The 19,498-nt window shown below is 41.3% G+C and overlaps 1 protein-coding gene across 4 annotated transcripts in view; it reads left to right on the top strand.

Moving 5' to 3' along the window:
• Window positions 1-19,498, top strand: part of WDPCP (WD repeat containing planar cell polarity effector) — a 292,680-nt gene that overhangs the window by 265,813 nt on the left and 7,369 nt on the right. For 2 of the 4 annotated variants that reach the window (XM_048842681.2, XM_048842680.2), the window contains 2 exons: window positions 1,146-1,293; window positions 18,413-18,510. In XM_048842681.2, coding sequence (XP_048698638.2) covers window positions 1,146-1,293; window positions 18,413-18,510 — 246 coding nt within the window. The remainder of the gene's footprint in view (window positions 1-1,145; window positions 1,294-18,412; window positions 18,511-19,498) is intronic. The other 2 variants (XR_007355596.2, XM_075127220.1) reach the window with 2 other exon arrangements.

Here is a 19,498-nt window from a genome sequence, read left to right on the forward strand (position 1 = left end):
TGTTCTTTCCACTGCCCGTGGTGTTACCATGGGTATTGTGCAGATTAGGTAATACAGGATTCAGGGAGGTAGAGAACAAGGGGGAAAAACAGGATTTAAAGGGAAAAAAAGCAAAAGGTCTTACGGTTTTGAGAAAAACCTTTTAAAGTCTTTATCTGTAACAGGATTTTTCCTTAATCCATAGTCTGCTAGACTAGGGTTTGATTATGCTTCCTTTTTTTGTTTTGTTTTGTTTTTTAAGTGTCACACCTACAGTATGCAATTTTTCTACATCTTTTAGATGGTTTGGGTACTTTTCAAACAATTAAGCCTTTTGATATGCTAAAAGATGGTAAAATCAGTCTATTTTCAGGATCCTAACGTCTGTGTTGTGTCTCTTGTAAACTGAAATTAAGTGAAACAAAAATAGTAGGGAAAATGTTATGACTTTGTTTTAATCTCTTTTAAAGATGTAGAGGGGAAAGATTAGGCAGTTCATAAATGTTGATCAATGTAGCTGTAGTGAAATGCTCAGATGGAACACAATCTGTGTCAGCCCCTTAGACCATTGATTTTTGACAGATAATTTAGATTGGGCCATGTCTCTTTATTCACAAAACTCTTCCTCTGTAAACTCTTTGGGTGTTTCTGATACCAGGTAGCTAGTGACTAGAAAATGTTTTCAGAGATCAATTAAGGGTGAAAATTTACACAAATATGAAGTTTCTCATGAATCAGAAAAGTATATCTATCTGGATAGGAATATTATCTAGATGTCAGAGAGGTTGCTGAGAGCATCCTGGGGCTGAATGAAAACTATTGCAGTAGATAATGGCTGTATGCCAGCAGTTCTCAATCTGCGGCCTGCGGGCCACTTGTGGCCCAGTCAGCACAGAGCTGTGGCCCATGTGACATCCTTGGGGCCATACAGGTAGTATTGGATGCGGCCCACAATGGTAAATAGGTTGAGAACCACTGCTGTGTACTCTCCCATGTGCATTGCAAACCAGATTGATAAAGAGGGAACATTTTGTCTCCTGTGTTACATGAAAGTTTTGAAGGAATCCTAGTTGTTTATTATGAGAGCAAATTGAGGATAATCCACTGTGTTTTGTTCTTTGTTATGAATCAAGTCTAAATATCACAACTTGATCATTTTTAAACAGCTCTTTTGGGGCATTTAGACAGAGAGGATTCTTCAGATGAAGCTTTTGTCGCTCTATCTCTAATATCGCAAGAGGAACAGACATTTCAGGATGCCCTCCCTCCCTCTGGCTCAAACTTCAGACACACAGCACAGAGCAGTTCTAACAGGTGAGATTTGCTGAGTGGATGTGGTGTAAGTATAGCAAAGAGGCATTTTAGCTTTTACAACTTGTGCTGTAACTCCTATGCTTATAAAATTTGCAGATGGTACCAACCTGGAAGGAGTTGCAAGTCCTTTGGAGGACAGTATTATAATTCAAAATGACCTTGATACACTGGCGAATTGGTCTGAAATCAACAAGATGGAATTCAGTACAGACATGCAAAGTACTACGCTTAGGAAGGGAAAAATGAAATGCACAGCTGATAGCACTGCAGAAAAGGATCTGGGGGTTATAGTGGATCACAAATTGAATATGAGTCAACAGGGTGATGCAGTTGTGAAAACTGCTAATTTTCTGGGGTGTGTTAACAGAAGACTTTTATGTGAGACATGTAAAGTAATTGTTCTGCTCTACTTGGCACTGGTGAGGCCTCAGATGGAGTAATGTCCAGTTCTGGGTGCCACACTTTAGTAGGGTGACCATCCATCCTGTTTTTAAAGGGACAGTCCCATTTTTGGGGACTTTTTCTTATATAGGCGCCTATTACGCCCGACCCCCTGTCCCGTTTTTTCACAGTTGCTATCTGATCACCCTGTACTTTAGGAAAGATGTGGAAAAATGGGAGAGAGTCCAGAGGAGAGCAACAAAAAAGGTCTAGAAAACCTGACAGAGGAAAGGTTAAAACAACTGGGCATGCTTAGTCTTGAGAAAAGATGATTGAGGGGGGACTTGATGGTCTTCAAATATGTTAAGGGCGGTTATAAAGAGGACTAATCCGCTGTTCTCCATGTCCACAGAATATAGGCCAAGAGGTAATAGGCTCAATCTGCAGCAAGAGAGATTTAGGTTACATATTAGGGAAAACTTTCTAACTATTAGGATCATTAAGCACTGGAATAGGCTTCTAAGGGAGGTTGTGGAGTCCCCATCATTGGAGATTTTTAAGAACAGGTGAAATAAACACCTGTCAGGGATGGTCTACGGTCTGCTTGGTCCTGCCTCAGCACAGGGGCAGCTGGACTAAATGGCCTGTCAAGGTCCCTTTCAACCCTACATTTCTATGATTTCTTATACAGTTGAGGAAAACTCCCCTTTCCACAACACTGAATGAAACAATGCTGAGTAGGGTGAGGGGAGAAAGCAGGCAATTGCCTGATGTATATTTAATGCTGGTCTTCTTACAGCCTGGGATTTTTAGATTATTTTGACGACTCTTTTGGCTTTCAGAAGAGAGATCTAAACATTTTCCTAGAAGATATTCTGAAAAGGATATTCTGTTGCTCAGTGGCATGGCCTTTGTTCCCAACAATTGTAAAAATTCAAGAGAAGGAAAGAGAACAATAAAATACCAGCATTTTAATTAAACTTTGATGCATTAATTTAGGCTCTTAAATCTATATTCAGACACTTAGGTAAAAGTGCTTGAGTTTTTGTGGTGGTGAACACTGGCTACTGAAGTCAGTGACTTCAGCATCTCTGAAAATTAGGCCACTTTTACTTAGGTCCCCAAAACCTTTGTCTTGAAAAATTTTACACATGTGCTTAGCTTTACACACAGGGAGGAGCTCTTAGGCCCTGATCCTGCAAAGCACTTAAGCAATGCTTATGTGCCATTGACTTCAAGACAAAACATCCTTAAGTGCTTTGCTGAACAGGGATGGTGTCCTGAATCAGTAACACAGTGTATGAAGATAGACATACATATAAGTCTTTGCAAAATCTGAGCCTAAACATAGATTTAGCTGCCTAACATTAGGCACCCATGTTTGGATGCTAGTAGAGGAAAACCTTAGGACAGTAGCAGCAGCTATTGGATGTTTTGATACATTCAATACAGACACAGAGAGTGCAGAGAGAGTACCAAGAATACATGCGTTTTTGTAGGAGTACTGAGCATTTATAACAAAATGATATTTAAATACCTATTTTTGTTTGCAAAAATGCAACCTCCCTTGCCTGTAGTGCAGAAAAGACAGAAGTACTGGCAGCAACAAGATGTTGAGCCGAAGCCAAGGTGTGTGAAAAAGAGGAGTTGTAAAAAGACCCCAACACAAAGTTCTTTAAGCCCATCACTAGACTGTGGGTCTAGGGCTGCCTGATCTGGCAATCCTTAGGATCTCTCTGTAAAAGCTCTTATTGCTATTGCATCAAAGAATGGAGGCTGTGCAGGGGATTCTCATCTTAATGGAGAGGAAAACTAAATAGCTCACCCCTAGAATGGCAGACTGGACAGATGCCTATATAGGTTGAAACTGAAAGAAACAACTCTGACATCATAATCAAAAAGGCTGACAAAGGAGGTGCTGTTGTCATCATGAATAGGTCGGAATATGAACAAGAGGCTGATCGGCAGCTCTCCAACACGAGTTTCTACAAGCCATTACCCTATGATCCCACTGAGAGTTACCAAAAGCAACTACAGCATTTGCTCAAGAAACTTCCTGAAAAAGCACAAGATCAAATCCGCACAGACACACCCCTGGAACCCCGACCTGGGATATTCTGTCTTCTACCCAAGATCCATAAACCTGGAAATCCTGGGCGCCCCATCATCTCAGGCATTGGCACCCTGACAGCAGGATTGTCTGGCTAAGTAGACTCCCTCCTCAGGCCCTACGCTACCAGCACTCCCAGCTACCTTCGAGACACCACTGACTTCCTGAGGAAACTTCAATCCATCAGTGATCTTCCTGATAACACCATCCTGGCTACTATGGATGTAGAAGCCCTCTACACCAACATTCCACACAAAGATGGACTACAAGCCGTCAAGAACACTATCCCCGATAATGTCACGGCTAACCTGGTGGCTGAACTTTGTGACTTTGTCCTTACCCATAACTATTTCACATTTGGGGACAATGTATACCTTCAGATCAGCGGCACTGCTATGGGTACCCGCATGGCCCCACAGTATGCCAACATTTTTATGGCTGATTTAGAACAACGCTTCCTCAGCTCTCGTCCCCTAAAGCCCCTACTCTACTTGCGCTATATTGATGACATCTTCATCATCTGGACCCATGGAAAAGAAGCCCTTGAGGAATTCCACCATGATTTCAACAATTTCCATCCCACCACCAACCTCAGCCTGGTCCAGTCCACACAAGAGATCCACTTCCTGGACACTACAGTGCTAATAAACAATGGCCACATAAACACCACCCTATACCGGAAACCTACTGACCGCTATTCCTACCTGCATGCCTCCAGCTTTCACCCTGACCACACCACACGATCCATCGTCTACAGCCAAGCTCTGCGATACAACCGCATTTGCTCCAACCCCTCAGACAGAGACAAACACCTACAAGATCTCTGTCAAGCTTTCTTACAACTACAATACCCACCTGCGGAAGTGAAGAAACAGATTGATAGAGCCAGAAGAGTTCCCAGAAGTTACCTACTACAGGACAGGCCTAACAAAGAAAATAACAGAACGCCACTAGCGATCACCTTCAGCCCCCAACTAAAACCCCTCCAACGCATTATTAAGGTTCTACAACCTATCCTAAAGGATGACCCAACACTCTCACAAGTCTTGGGAGACAGGCCAGTCCTTGCCCACAGACAGCCCCGCAACCTGAAGCAAATACTCACCAACAACCACATACCACACAACAGAACCACTAACCCAGGAACTTATCCTTGCAACAAAGCCCGTTGCCAATTGTGCCCACATATCTATTCAGGGGACACCATCACAGGGCCTAATAACATCAGCCACACTATCAGAGGCTCGTTCACCTGCACATCCACCAATGTGATATATGCCATCATGTGCCAGCAATGCCCCTCTGCCATGTACATTGGTCAAACTGGACAGTCTCTACGTAAAAGAATAAATGGACACAAATCAGATGTCAAGAATTATCACATTCATAAACCAGTCGGAGAACACTTCAATCTCTCTGGTCATGCAATCACAGACATGAAGGTCGCTATCTTAAAACAAAAAAACTTCAAATCCAGACTCTAGCGAGAAACTGCTGAATTGGAATTCATTTGCAAATTGGATACTATTAATTTAGGCTTAAATAGAGACTGGGAGTGGCTAAGTCATTATGCAAGGTAGCCTGTTTCCTCTTGTTTTTTCCTACCCCCCCCCCCCAGATGTTCTGGTTTAACTTGGATTTAAACTTGGAGAGTGGTCGGTTTGGATGAGCTATTACCAGCAGGAGAGTGAGTTTGTGTGTGTATGGGGGTGGGGGGGAAGTGAGAAAACCTGGATTTGTGCAGGAAATAGCCCGACTTGATTATGTAAAGAGTTGTCACTTTGGATGGGCTAGCACCAGCAGGAGAGTGAATTTGTGTGGGGGGGTGGAGGGTGAGAAAACCTGGATTTGTGCTGGAAATGGCCCACCTGATGATCACTTTAGATAAGCTATTACCAGCAGGACAGTGGGGTGGGAGGAGGTATTGTTTCATATTCTCTGTGTATATATAAAGTCTGCTGCAGTTTCCACGGTATGCATCCGATGAAGTGAGCTGTAGCTCACGAAAGCTCATGTTCAAATAAATTGGTTAGTCTCTAAGGTGCCACAAGTACTCCTTTTCTTATTGAGAAGTTGGATACCAGACCCATTTGAAGAACCTATGCTTTGGATAATGGCTGCTGGCAAAGGCATGAAGCCTTTGCTTTTTATAGGATTTTTCTTATAGCACTTTTGGACATCAGTACAAAAGAAAACAGCTGTCTGGTCCCTAACAGATTTGGTCATCTAGATATGTGCATTAATTTCACCAAAGGCTGCATATTTATATTGTCCTCTTCCTTGTCATTTCTTTCCCCTACACCTCCCTGAGTTGTCACCTCCTTCTGTTATTCGTTTCCTAACTTACCTAACATTGTAAGTCCTTTGGGACAGAGAATCTGCCTTTTATTTATTGTACAGAACATGTTGCATATATGGAACTAGTAAAGTAAAGAATAATAACAAGGAGAACAGAGGTACCATGATAGTTAAGTGATGGATTTACCAGCATGAAGGAAAGTATAGTAAGAAATAAAAATAGGCAACTAGGCTAAGAGAAATGTAATTTTTATTTTCTCAGATGCATTCTTGATGCCTTCAATTCTGTTCCTGGTAAAGCTCATGGTAAACTTACAAAAACAACTCTTATAATTTTTCAGAACACATTTGTTGCTTCACACTAAATTAAAAATGCCTAGTTAGGAAAATCATTTCTCAGATTCTTAAATGGAAGCCCTCATTTTCTAAACCTTGTATATGAACTGAATTTCAGAATAAGATCACATTTAGTATGCAGATTTTGTTTTTACCCTCCTGTGTGGTAGAATTTTTCTGGTAATTTCGTAATAGTTAAATAATGTTGTACTTATATGATTCAGAGGAGCAGCCGTGTCAGTCTGTATTCGCAAAAAGAAAAGGAGTACTAGTGGCACCTTAGATACTAACTAATTTATTTGAGCATAAGCATCCAATGAAGTGAGCTGTAGCTCACGAAAGCTTATGCTCAAATTGGTTAGTCTCTAAGGTACCACTACTACTCCTTTTCTTTTTGTTGTACTTACATGTTGGCAAATTGTCCTAACTGCTTGTATGTAATTGCTCCAAACATGCCTGAGATTTTCAAAGCAATCAAAAGGATTTGGATACAACCTATACCTCCAACATTTAGCGTGAGATTGTTGTCTGTAAACATTTGGGTACACTGCTGTATTTACATAGTACAACAATTTAAACGACAGTCCAGAACGGGAACCAGTTCCAGCATGCCTCCTATCCAGAAGTATAAATATGCTATCCTTCCTTCAGCTCACCGTTTTCCTTATGAAATACTATACCTGATGGTGTTATGGCAGCCCGGCATCTAGCTGTGTTGGTCTTCCCGTGTCAGCTAATCTGGAGTTCAGCTTCACTTGTGCTTCTTGGCTTGCTGACTTGAGCACTTTAACACAGGCGAGCCCAGGTGGGTCACCAGAAGTTGCTGATTCTCACCAGTGAGTCACTGAAGCTGCATAAACTGGTCTGCCTTCCGGAGGTTTTCGATTACCTCTTGCCAAGCTGATGAATATAAAGGAAACTTCTGACCCTCACTCACTGCTCCTTGAAACTGCTAAAACCCTCTGAATGCAGCTGACCCTAAGCAAGCAGATCCACTGCCCTGAAGTTTTTTGATTGCCTCCTGCTGAGCTAGCAAATATAAAGAAAGTTTCTGACCCTCACTATTGGCTCTTTGGAACTGCTGAAACTACATGAACCCAGCCAACCCTAATTTGAGTTTAAAAGAAACTCCTGTAACAACTCTCATACATTGGCTCAAAGAGTAACTGACACCTGCTGGAGACCACGTGATGCCAAGAAACTTTCCTAGTTCAAGTCTGTTAAAAAATTACAAGCGAACAAGATACGAGGGCTCAGCGATGATTTACATGCATTTTCACACTGCCAAAGGTTGATTTTCTCCCTACACGTCTGTTGTCAAATCTGTATCAGACATTTTCCCCTGTGAAGATTTTTACAGAGAAAAGGAGATCTGCAAAGACACAGCCTAGGAATCAGGATGTTTTAAGTTCTGTTCCCACACTGCCACAGTCTCTGTGACAATTGGCCAAGGTTTTCAAGAGTCACTAGTGATTTTGTGAGCCTAACTTGAAACAACTTAAAAGGGCCTGATTTTCAGAAGGTGGCTACATGCTCAGCACTTCCTGTAAGTTGTCTCCAGTTGATCCTCCAAAAATCAGTAGTCACTTTAAAATATCTCACCGTTTGTACCTCAGTTTCCTCATCTCTAGAAGAGGATGAATGCTTGCCTTCCTCACTGGGAAGGTAAGTTTAATGAAGTTGTGTTTGTAAAATACATTGAGCTCCTGAGATGGGAGGCATTATTTGCTTGCAAAACATCATCATCATCAGTCTAACTGATTTCCCATATTTGACATTTCTGCTGTCCCCTTCAGCTCAGCCTCCAGCCACAGGTTCAAAGGAACAGGCATGAAACATTCTCCCTCTTCCACTGGCCCATAGCGGTTATAAGATTGATCACTTTTGTTTAGCTATTGACGGTCTCTACTACTTCTGCTGTTTAAAGCTAGTCTTTCCATGCTTATGTATGTATTCCACTCACCAATGAGGTAAAGTTATACTTCGCTATTTCATTGCCTATTTACTTCTAAATACTTTCCCTCAAGAAAAAAAAAAAAAGCCAACCTTATCACAGTTTTACTGCCTTTCCATGACTCCAAACCTGGTGTAAAGTGGGATTTGCCATCTTTGCGAGGTCTCCTAAACTGAGCCATGCACATTACTGTAGGTAGCTTGTTCATTTCTTACCTCCTCAACAGCGTTCATATGCTGGTGTTGCACAGTACTGCAGTGGAGAGGATTGTTGCTTCCTAGCATTTAAAATTCCTAATATTCTCCCCTATGGCTGATTCATCTCTGCAGCAGTCCTATCGAAGTCTTCAGTGGATCACAAGACACAATCTGTCCACATGTGCATAGACACACCAACATTGTGTTCAGTATCAATCTTATAATTATGGACTAGATCCTGCAAGCCTTACTCAGACAAGGTCTAATTACACACAATCAACGGCACTACGCACAGGGTACATTTTAGTCACATGAATAAGGCTTGTGCATGATTGGGGCAGGGACTGTGTCTTCTTTAATCTCTGTAAGACACCATGCAAAGTGATGATGCTAAAGAGATGTTTAACAACAACAATTAATGGTGACTGCTCCATTTCTCCATGATGTTTTTGAGTCATGTCACTTGGGTTTACATTTGACACCAGTTTACTATTAAAGCTACTCACATCCTAAAATGTTGAACAGTTTCCTATGTATCTGCATCACAATAGTATCTAGACACCATACCAAGCTATGTACTTCACTTGAATTTCTAGAATGTTATCATTTAAATCCCTGCACGGTTCCAAAGCCAAGTGCATTTCCTTAGTTCTTGGATTTAATTTTTATGATTGCTCCTTTGCTTTTTAGGGCCATTTAGCTGAATCTCAAGAATGACCAAATGTTTTAAAATCCCGTTAGTCTTTGCCCAGAAAAGAACTTTTTAACTCCTTAATATAGCCCTAGTACTAGCATTCGTCAGGAAGCATAACAGATTATGCATATGTTTAAATGGAGTCCAGAGTTCTTTTTTCCAGTTTTATGCTTAATAATTCTCTTTTATTTAATCTTCTCAGTATCAAGATTCTCCTTAAGGCCTTTTCCCCAATCAGGAATTCCTGAGTCAGATCATACTGTTAGCATTTCTCACCACTGCATTGTGTCTCTAAAAGTTTTCCTTGTGCTTTACAGTTTCATGGCTGTAAAAAATATAGACAAAAGTGTAGAAGCATTTGACTGTGTGACTTGTTTGGATTTCATAAATCGATAGCGCAAGCTCAGTGGAATCCCCCTGGTTTTCTAACATGAGCATGGCCACTGGGCTGGCTGATGAGTAAGTCTCTTTCTGACCGAGTGCACAGTATATGCTTGAGCTCTCCCGCACCTCTGAGTACTGTAAGGGCCTTGTCCATAACCCACTGAAGTCAGTGAAAAGACTTGCATCTACTTTAATGGGATTTCAGTTACAGCAAGTTCATAACAGTAAAATGGGGGTGCCGTGGGAGGAGGGAGAATGTAAATGGAACATTAGCCCTCAAATAATTTGTTGGGGGTTTGTTTGTTTTTTAAACAAAAAACTAGGCCCTTCGACTGATCGGGCAAAAACCCCATTGAATGACAATAGAGGATCAAGAAAAGGATCAAGAAAACAGTGAGCATCTGTAGTTTAGTAGCCACTAAGTTCAATCTTTTTCTGGTGGGGCCCTGACTGTAGACCCAAGTGAACTCTCTTCTTGGATGTGGGGTCAAAGCAGAGAGCCCACCATGGGCTAGAATAACTTCCCAGCCAGAAAAATGAGTCCTGTTAGTAACTCAAAAGCTAAGTTAGAGAAAGAGCAGTGTAGTGGACTGAAATTGATGGTATTGTCCTAGTAATACCCAGGCTGATCCTAGAGCCCTTAGTCACTCAAGTAACCCTGGATCGCCAAGTAGCTCCCACTCCTCATCTGATTGAAGGTTCCAGGGTGATGCCCCAAACACTTTTTGCATTTGTGTTCAGGCCTACTCACCCTATCCTAAGTTAAATTGGACAACTCAGGCCATTGGCCAATGTGGAGTTTATTTTGTAAGTGCTAGAAGGGGGATTGTACTAGTTCTAATCAGGGTTGTTGGTATTTTGTTTTTGCTGGTGGGGGGCAGGAGTTATTTTGTTTAGTTTTGACCATTTCACAATCACGTCTTTCCTAGGTGTCACATATTTTGTAGCCCAACTGTTCTTTTTATCTGTGTGTGTGTGTGTGTGTGTACATGTGAAATGTTTTTGATCAGAATTTACTCTGCAGATGCATATAAATAATGAAAACATTTCTGAAAGGCACTAACCCTTGTTGTCCATAGGAGCAGGATAACTTATTTGATCCTCTCCATGACTTAACACTATGTAAAAGAAAAATATTGACTTCTGCAGGCCAGCTTATTTCTGGCTGAATCAGCTGTTGAGCTGCAGAGACAATTTCCGTGATCTTGCACACAGGATAAAGTCTGCATCCGCCTCCATTATTGTGGCCTGTATTTTGTTTTTACCCGAGTATATTTGGTTACCAAAAAATTGTTCAAACTGCTCCTGTTTTCTAATAAGCTGCAGATTGTTTTAATACCAGTGGATTTAAGGCATAATGCAAAAACTGAGTATGTTACTTATGTTCTTTAAAATGTACATATTTCTACTATTCCGTCAGATTTTATATTAAGTACAAAAAATAAGTGTTTAATTGTTTTGAGTTTGTAACACCCACTCAAAATCCAGGTTTCAGAGTAGCAGCCGTGTTAGTCTGTATTCGCAAAAAGAAAAAGGAGTACTTGTGGCACCTTAGAGACTAACAAATTTATTTGAGCATAAGCTTTCGTGAGCTACAGCTTACTTCATCGGATGCATTATTTCTCACACACACACACACACACACACTGTTCCTCAGACGTTCTTGTCAGCTACTGGAAATGGCCCACCTTGATTCTCACTACAAAAGATTTTCTCCCCCCGGCTCTCCTGCTGGTATTAGCTCATCTTAAGTGATCACTCTCCTTACAGTGTGTATGATAACACCCATTGTTTCATGTTCTCTGTGTATATAAATCTCCCCACTGTATTTTCCACTGAATGCATCCGATGAAGTGAGCTGTAGCTCACGAAAGCTTATGCTCAAATAAATTTGTTAGTCTCTAAGGTGCCACAAGTCCTCCTGTTCTTTTTTCAAAATCCAGGAAATGTTAAGATATGGCTGCATCACATTCTCTGTAACATTAGAGTGGAGCGGGGTTGTTTTTAGGTTCTTGGTTTGTTTGTTTTGGAAGGAGTTAAAACAAAGTAAGGTAAGTGAAGGTCAGAGCTTCGTTGATTCCTTTGAAATACCTGGCTGTTGTCAGTGTGATATTCATAGAATCATATACTATCAGGGTTGAAAGGGACCTCAGGAGGTCATCTAGTTCAACCCCCTGCTAAAAGCAGGACCAATCCCCAATTTTTGCCCAAATCCCTAAATGGCCCCCTCAAAGATTGAACTCACAACCCTGGGTTTAGCAAGCCAATGCTCAAACCACTGAGCTATCCCTCAAAGGAACAATATTATTTAAACATGATTCCCCCCACCCTCACTCCTTGAATAGAATATTGTCTTGTGTAGTTAAAGAAACTAAATGAAAATACATCACTTTTGCAGCATTTCTGCTTTTTCTCCTTACACTGCTAATAGCCTTTTTTGAAAGGCCTGTTTAACAAGGAAGCAGCTGGTTTGCAAATATTAAGAGAAAGTTGTAACCGTGCCTCTATGGGTCACAACTATTTTCGACGTCTCTGACTCAAGGAATATTTCCAACACACTTCTGAACAACATACTAACCCACAGAGACCTTCCTACCAAGGACTACAAAAAGAAGGATTCTGAGTGGACTCCTCCTGAAGGTCGAAACAGACTGGACTTCTACATAGAGTGTTTCCACCAACGTGCACGGGCTGAAATTGTGGAAAAGCAGCATCACTTGCCCCATAACCTCAGCCGTGCAGAACACAATGCCATCCAGAGCCTCAAACAACTCTGACATCATAATCAAAAAAGGCTGACAAAGGAGGTTCTGTCGTCATCATGAATAGGTCGGAATATGAACAAGAGGCTGCTAGGCAGCTCTCCAACACCACTTTCTACAAGCCATTACCTTCTGATCCCACTGAGGGTTACCAAAAGAAACTACAGCATTTGCTCAAGAAACTCCCTGAAAACGCACAAGAACAAATCCGCACAGACACACCCCTGGAACCCCAACCTGGGTATTCTATCTGCTACCCAAGATCCATAAACCTGGAAATCCTGGATGCCCCATCATCTCAGGCATTGGCACCCTGACAGCAGGATTGTCTGGCTAAGTAGACTCCCTCTGCAGGCCCTACACTCCCAGCACTCCCAGCTATCTTCGAGACACCACTGACTTCCTGAGGAAACTACAATCCATCGGTGATCTTCCTGAAAACACCATCCTGGCCACTATGGATGTAGAAGCCCTCTACACCAACATTCCACACAAAGATGGACTACAAGCCGTCAGGAACAGTATCCCCGATAATGTCACAGCAAACCTGGTGGCCGAACTTTGTGACTTTGTCCTCACCCATAACTATTTCACATTTGGGGACAATGTATACCTTCAAATCAGTGGCACTGCTATGGGTACCTGCATAGCCCCACAGTATGCCAACATTTTTATGGCTGACTTAGAACAACGCTTCCTCAGCTCTTGTCCCCTAATGCCCCTACTCTACTTGCGCTACATTGATGACATCTTCATCATCTGGACCCATGGAAAAGAAGCCCTTGAGGAATTCCTTGAGGAATTCCACCACGATTTCAACAATTTACATCCCACTATCAACCTCAGCCTGGACCAGTCCACACAAGAGATCCACTTCCTGGACACTACAGTGCTAATAAGTGATGGTCACATAAACACCACCCTATACCGGAAACCTACTGACCACTATTCCTACCTACATGCCTCCAGCTTTCATCCAGACCACACCACACAGTCCATTGTCCACAGCCAAGCTCTGTGATACAACTGCATTTGCTCCAACCCCTCAGACAGAGACAAACACCTACAAGATCTCTATCAAGCATTCTTACAACTACAATACCCACCTGCTGAACTGAAGAAACAGATTGACAGAGCCAGAAGAGTATCCAGAAGTTACTTACTACAGGACAGGCCCAACAAAGAAAATAACAGAACGCCACTAGCCAACACCTTCAGCCACCAACTAAAACCTCTCCAACGCATCATCAAGGATCTACAACCTATCCTGAAGGATGACCCATCACTCTCACAGATCTTGGGAGACAGGCCAGATCTTGCTTACAGACAGCCCCCCAACCTGAAGCAAATACTCACCAGCAACCACACACCACACAACAGAACCACTAACCCAGGAACCTATCCTTGCAACAAAGCCCGTTGCCAACTGTGTCCACATATCTATTCAGGGGACACCATCATAGGGCCTAATCACATCAGCCACACTATCAGAGGCTCGTTCACCTGCACATCTACCAATGTGATATATGCCATCATGTGCCAGCAATGCCCCTCTGCCATGTACATTGGCCAAACTGGACAGTCTCTACGTAAAAGAATAAATGGACACAAATCAGACGTCAAGAATTATAACATTCAAAAACCAATTGGAAAACACTTCAATCTCTTTGGTCACTCGATTACAGACCAAAAAGTGGCAATTCTTCAAAAAAAAAAACTTCAAAAACAGACTCCAAGGAGAATTGCTGAATTGGAATTAATTTGCAAACTGGATACAATTAATTTAGGCTTGAATAAAGACTGGGAGTGGATGGGTCATTACACAAAGTAAAACTATTTCCCCATGTTTATTCCCCTCCTCACTGTTCCTCAGATGTTCTTGTCAACTGCTGGAAATGGCCCACCTTGATTATCAATACAAAAGGTCTTGTCCCCCGTCCCTCCCGCTCTCCTGCTGGTAATAGCTCACCTTAAGTGATCACTCTTGTTACAGTGTGTATGGTAACACCCATTGTTTCATGTTCTCTATGTATATAAATCTCCCCACTGTATTTTCCACTGAATGCATCTGATGAAGTGAGCTGTAGGTCGCAAAAGCTTATGCTCAAATAAATTTGTTAGTCTCTAAGGTGCCACAAGTACTCCTTTTCTTTTTGGGAATACAGACTAACACGGCTGCTACTCTGACAACTGAGAATGTCAAACTCAGGACTCACTGCTGAGAAATAGGGTAGTGACACCTCAAGACTGGTGGCTAATCTTTCATAAGGTATACCAAACCGGCAACAAAAGTAAACTTCTGTTTCACCACACTGGCTGACAAGAAGTCATAAAAGGAGTTTCCCTGGGCATTCTAGTCATTGTATTACCACCGAAAACACTGGATTTAAAGGTGAGTGTTTCTTTACAACCAGTCTCCTTAACTAAAAGGTTCTTCAGATCTCAAAGGACCAGCCACACACCCAAGTCAATATATAACTTAGATTTTACCCAAAAATCACATTAGATTTTAGATACTAAAGGATTGGCATCAAAGGTTTAATCAGAGAAAGAAGGGGAGGGTGAGAGTTAAAATTGGTTAAAGGAATCAAATACATATAGTAATTGCAAAGTTCTTGGTTCAGGCTTGTAGCAGTGATGCAATAAACTGCTGGCTTGATAAATCTCTGGTTGCTTCCAAATCATTGGAAGGACCTCAGTGTCCATTGGTTAGAATGCTCCCATTAGTATAAGTCCAGAGGCTTGGGCAAGAAAGAGGCTGAAGCAGGATAGAGGCAAAATGGAGGAGTTTCCAGGGCCTTTTATCTCTTCTACCATGTGGAAGGACACCCACTGTTTCAAAACAAAACCCTCAACACAGCTACTGGAGAATCACAGGTGAACAGATAGTGTTTGGAGTCACATGGGCAAGACACATGTTCATGCCCCATTGCTCTCAGTCATTGCAGGAAGCCATTACCTATATTCCAGACAGCACGTTTCTAGGACAGTGCACTCAGTATAGATGGGCATCTCCCATGGTCCATTGTGAGTTAAGAGTCCTTTTGATGGGTCACTCAATTAGACTAGTACCTCCAAGATGTGCTAGCTAACTACCATGTGGTCGTTACCCCAGGAGCAAACATTTGAAATCCAGGTAGATCCAATATTCATAACTTCAAATACAAAAATGATACATGCATACAAATAGCATAATCCTAATCAGCAAATCATAACCTTTTCATAGACATCTTACATGCCACATTTCGTACAAGATTTGTTACAAATATATAAACAGTGGTTGCAACAATGATCTATATGGTCATATTTTAACCAGCTAACATCACAGAGGTGAGAAGAGTACTATAAATATATATGTCCAAACAACATTATACACAACATACTGTAACTTCATAAATAATCAGACATCGTGCTCTATAATATTTGTATACTTGAAATTTGTTATAAACCGAGCTTTTTTGAAGGCTACTGAGAAGATGCAGCATGGTGTACTAGATTGATCATGAGACTGGAAACCAGGAACTCCTGAGTTCTAATCCTGCCTTTGTCACTATAGGCCTCATTCTTTGGATATTCAAAACGCCACTGAAGTCAGTGGGAGTTTCTGATGCACCAAAAATGCTGGATAGGATGAATATGTCTGTGATCTTGGGCAACTCAGTTTTTGTGTCTGTAAAACTGAGGTAATAATAGTCATTGACTTCAAGAAATGTTGGTGGATTAATTAATGTGTGCAGAGCTCTTTGAAGATAGACAATCAGCTATTAGTACTAGTGATTTATTTGTTGCATAGCAAATACAGTCTGTTATTATGCTGTTATGTTATTTTGATTGTAATCAAAGTGCCTCTATATTAAATCAGCTTCATTGTTCAAGAAATTTTTTTGAAAAAAAACTTGGTCCTTTAAGTTATACATGTAATTAATGGAAAGTGTCTGGGTTTGCAAAACAAGGAGAATAAGCAAAGTGTCTGGCAACAGCTTCCCTACAAAACATTTTATAATGTATAGTTTGGGAATGCTGAGCCAAAACAAACTGTCGTTGCCGACAGAAAAAGCTGACAATTATTTTACGTTGATCCAACTTGGCCGAGCCCAGACTGACCTTGTTTACTCATCTCAGCGTCTTTAATTCATATTAACTTGGCATTGAAAGGGAACATGTGGCATATGTGCAAAAGACCCATTTTCTGCATCTTTCGACTGAGGTAAATGTAGTACATTGAGTAGGGCTAGTGCACTGAGCTCTTAGGTAGATTTATATGTATTAGATAGAACTGGTTAAGTTCTTTTTATCCCCACTGGGCTTTTCATATTCTGTAGACCATAAAACTAGCAGCTCAGTAGAAGCAACATCTTCTAAGCCTTTGGATATATATAAAATCCTCCCAGCACTGGCTGATTTTAAAGACACATCCAAAGAGGATGGACAGTTTTAAGCTCTTTTAAAACATAAAAATAGAAGGTTTACTGCAATTTGGCTGCCAAAAAAGCAATTTACAGGTCTCCACAGAACCCATGGCTATGTGTAAGAAAGCTGACCAAGATACTATGGAAAAGATAATGGGGTCAGAGAGCAAAAGAATCTCTCTATTTTGTAACCAGCCTAATCTGGTCTCCAATGAAGTTTCTTAGTTTCTTTTGCTGAGCCAATAAAGCTTAGTGTGATGTAGCAGTTGCATTATTGTGGCTTTAATATGGCTTGGGGAAAGCTGATGAGGAGCAGGGTTGCTTTAAGTTGTTTTATGGATTCACAGCTGCTTGCATAACCCTCACTGTACTGAGAGTAGAAAGACAAAGACACAGGGAAAGTCTGAGCTCTTGCTTTAATTATTTACATTGTTGTCAGTAATAAAGGCTTTTTATGCCTGGAATCTATTATTTGTATTATCAAAGCCAAATGAGATTGTGTGCTGTAGCTGTTAATAAATTAGTGTGCAACATGAAAGCAGTCACATTTTCATTCTCACAACTTACTTCTGTCCAAAATTTTAAAAAAGCACTTGCTAATCTACTCAGACTTCCCAAAAAAAAAAAAAAGCCATGCAGTGTCATTGTACCTTTGCAAATGGGACTGCAATAGAGTAGATGTTACCATATCCAAAGAGAAACTAGTAGGAGGGAAATCCACCAGAATGAAGAAGCGACAGAAACCCACTGATCCTGCTTAAGAATTTTTCCAATTTTTATATTCATCTTCTCTCTTCCTGTAGGCAAAACTCCTATTGATTTCACTGGGTGTTTTGCCAGCGTGAGGACTGCAGGATCAGATCCCGCTAGGTATGCTGATCCCAAACAAGTTAATGTAGCTACTAAAATCTAACAATCTGATTCCACTGCCTGGGGAAGCAGATTGCCTATGTATGCTGTTGAACAACAGAAGACTGAGGGTGAACGAACAGGAGGATGAGGGAAGAACTCAAGACTACCAAAACAAAAATGAATAACTTATACATACATGCCACAACATCATGCTGGCGGTTTTTTCTTTGAGGAGAAGGAGCAGCACAGAGTAAAAGCTCACAACTTCTCTCTTAGTGGTGTAGAGTTTTTTGGTTTGGGGGCTTTAAGTGTGAGAATAATTAGATGGAGTTCTGGACATCACATCTTGCTTTCTTGGCATTCTGGTATCTGACTGACTGCTGTTCCTTAGAAGTATTTCAATGTGAAACATTCCTCTTGTCTGAACAATCTGAAGATCTGTTGGGGGCAACCAATTTAACAAAACCCTTAATCGCTTGAAAGACAAGAACCTTACACCACATCTTTGACTGACAGCACAGCTATAGAACGATCGCACAGGCAAGAGAGTTTTCATAGTGAAATTCAGTCAACAAACAGTAGCATCTGATTTAAAAAAAAAAAAAAGAAGTAGAGTTTGAAAATAGTAAATTACAGACTGCCATGCGCTTTTAAAGAGGTAAACAAACAAAATGGCTTTACTGTCTGTTATATGACCCTCTGTCCCACCACCACTTTCTTCTTTTCTTTTTCTTTTTTTAAGTTCTGCTACATGTAGACAGGTAGACAGGGAGAGTGCACTTGGAATGGATAGCAGTGCTGCTCCTGTAATGGATAAACCCTTGTCCTGGAATCCAGCAGGTAAGAATTAACAAGTTACTGTCAAATAGGCACAATGGAAAGAAGTTGTATGTAGTGTAAATTGATATCCGGGAAGAATTTGAGTTTGGAAAGAAAAAGTAAACTAGTGCTAAAAATTCCTTGCTGCTTAACTGTGTGACAGCAGAACAAGGAGGCAGCAGGATCTGGCCGTGAAAGCACAGACTACGAAGCAGGGAACTTGGGCTCTATTCCTGAGGCTACCACTGACTCGTGTGATCACTTAACCTCTGTGACTCAGTTTCCCCATCATTGTAAAACTATTTATTGCTCATAGATTAAAGGTGCTACGTACATGCAAAGGATTACTGTTGGTATTAGAAGCGTTGTTTTATGTTTTAGTATATAAGAGCCAGATCCTCAAGAGGTGTAAACCAGTGTAGCCCCATTGAAGTCAATAGTTTGTAAAATAACAAGCAACGCGGTTTCGGCAAGGATGTTTCTAGAGTGAACAGATGAGGTTTAAAATACTTGACAAACACAATGACATTTGTCAAATACATATAAATAATATATAAAATATACAATACACACACACACACACAAAGTAAAGAACAATGGCAGAATATTTCAGTGGGGGGGAAGCCATGGCAGGAGGGCCTGTATTACCTAGGGCAGGTTTGCACTCAAAATTCAGCAGCAGCACCTCTGCAGCACTTCAGCGAGGACGCTGCGATGCCGCCAGGAGTGCATCGTAGTTCATCCACATCCCCAAGTGGCCGTAGCTATGGCGATGGGAGAAGCCCTCCTGTTGAGATAGCACTGTCTGTCCCTGGGGTTAGGTTGCTGTAACTGGGTCACTCAGGGGTGTGGGATTTTCACACCCCTGAGCAATGTAGTTATACCAGCGTAGGCTTATAGTGTAGGCCTGGCCCTAGTCACCAAGCCAGGTGTACTGATCTACTTAAGGATATTTGTAAAATGGGTGAGGTAAAGATATTCACCCTTTGCCATGTTCAAGTATCACACC

The sequence above is a fragment of the Caretta caretta genome, chromosome 3 (assembly GCF_965140235.1).
Source record: "Caretta caretta isolate rCarCar2 chromosome 3, rCarCar1.hap1, whole genome shotgun sequence".
Lineage (NCBI taxonomy): Eukaryota > Metazoa > Chordata > Testudines > Cheloniidae > Caretta > Caretta caretta.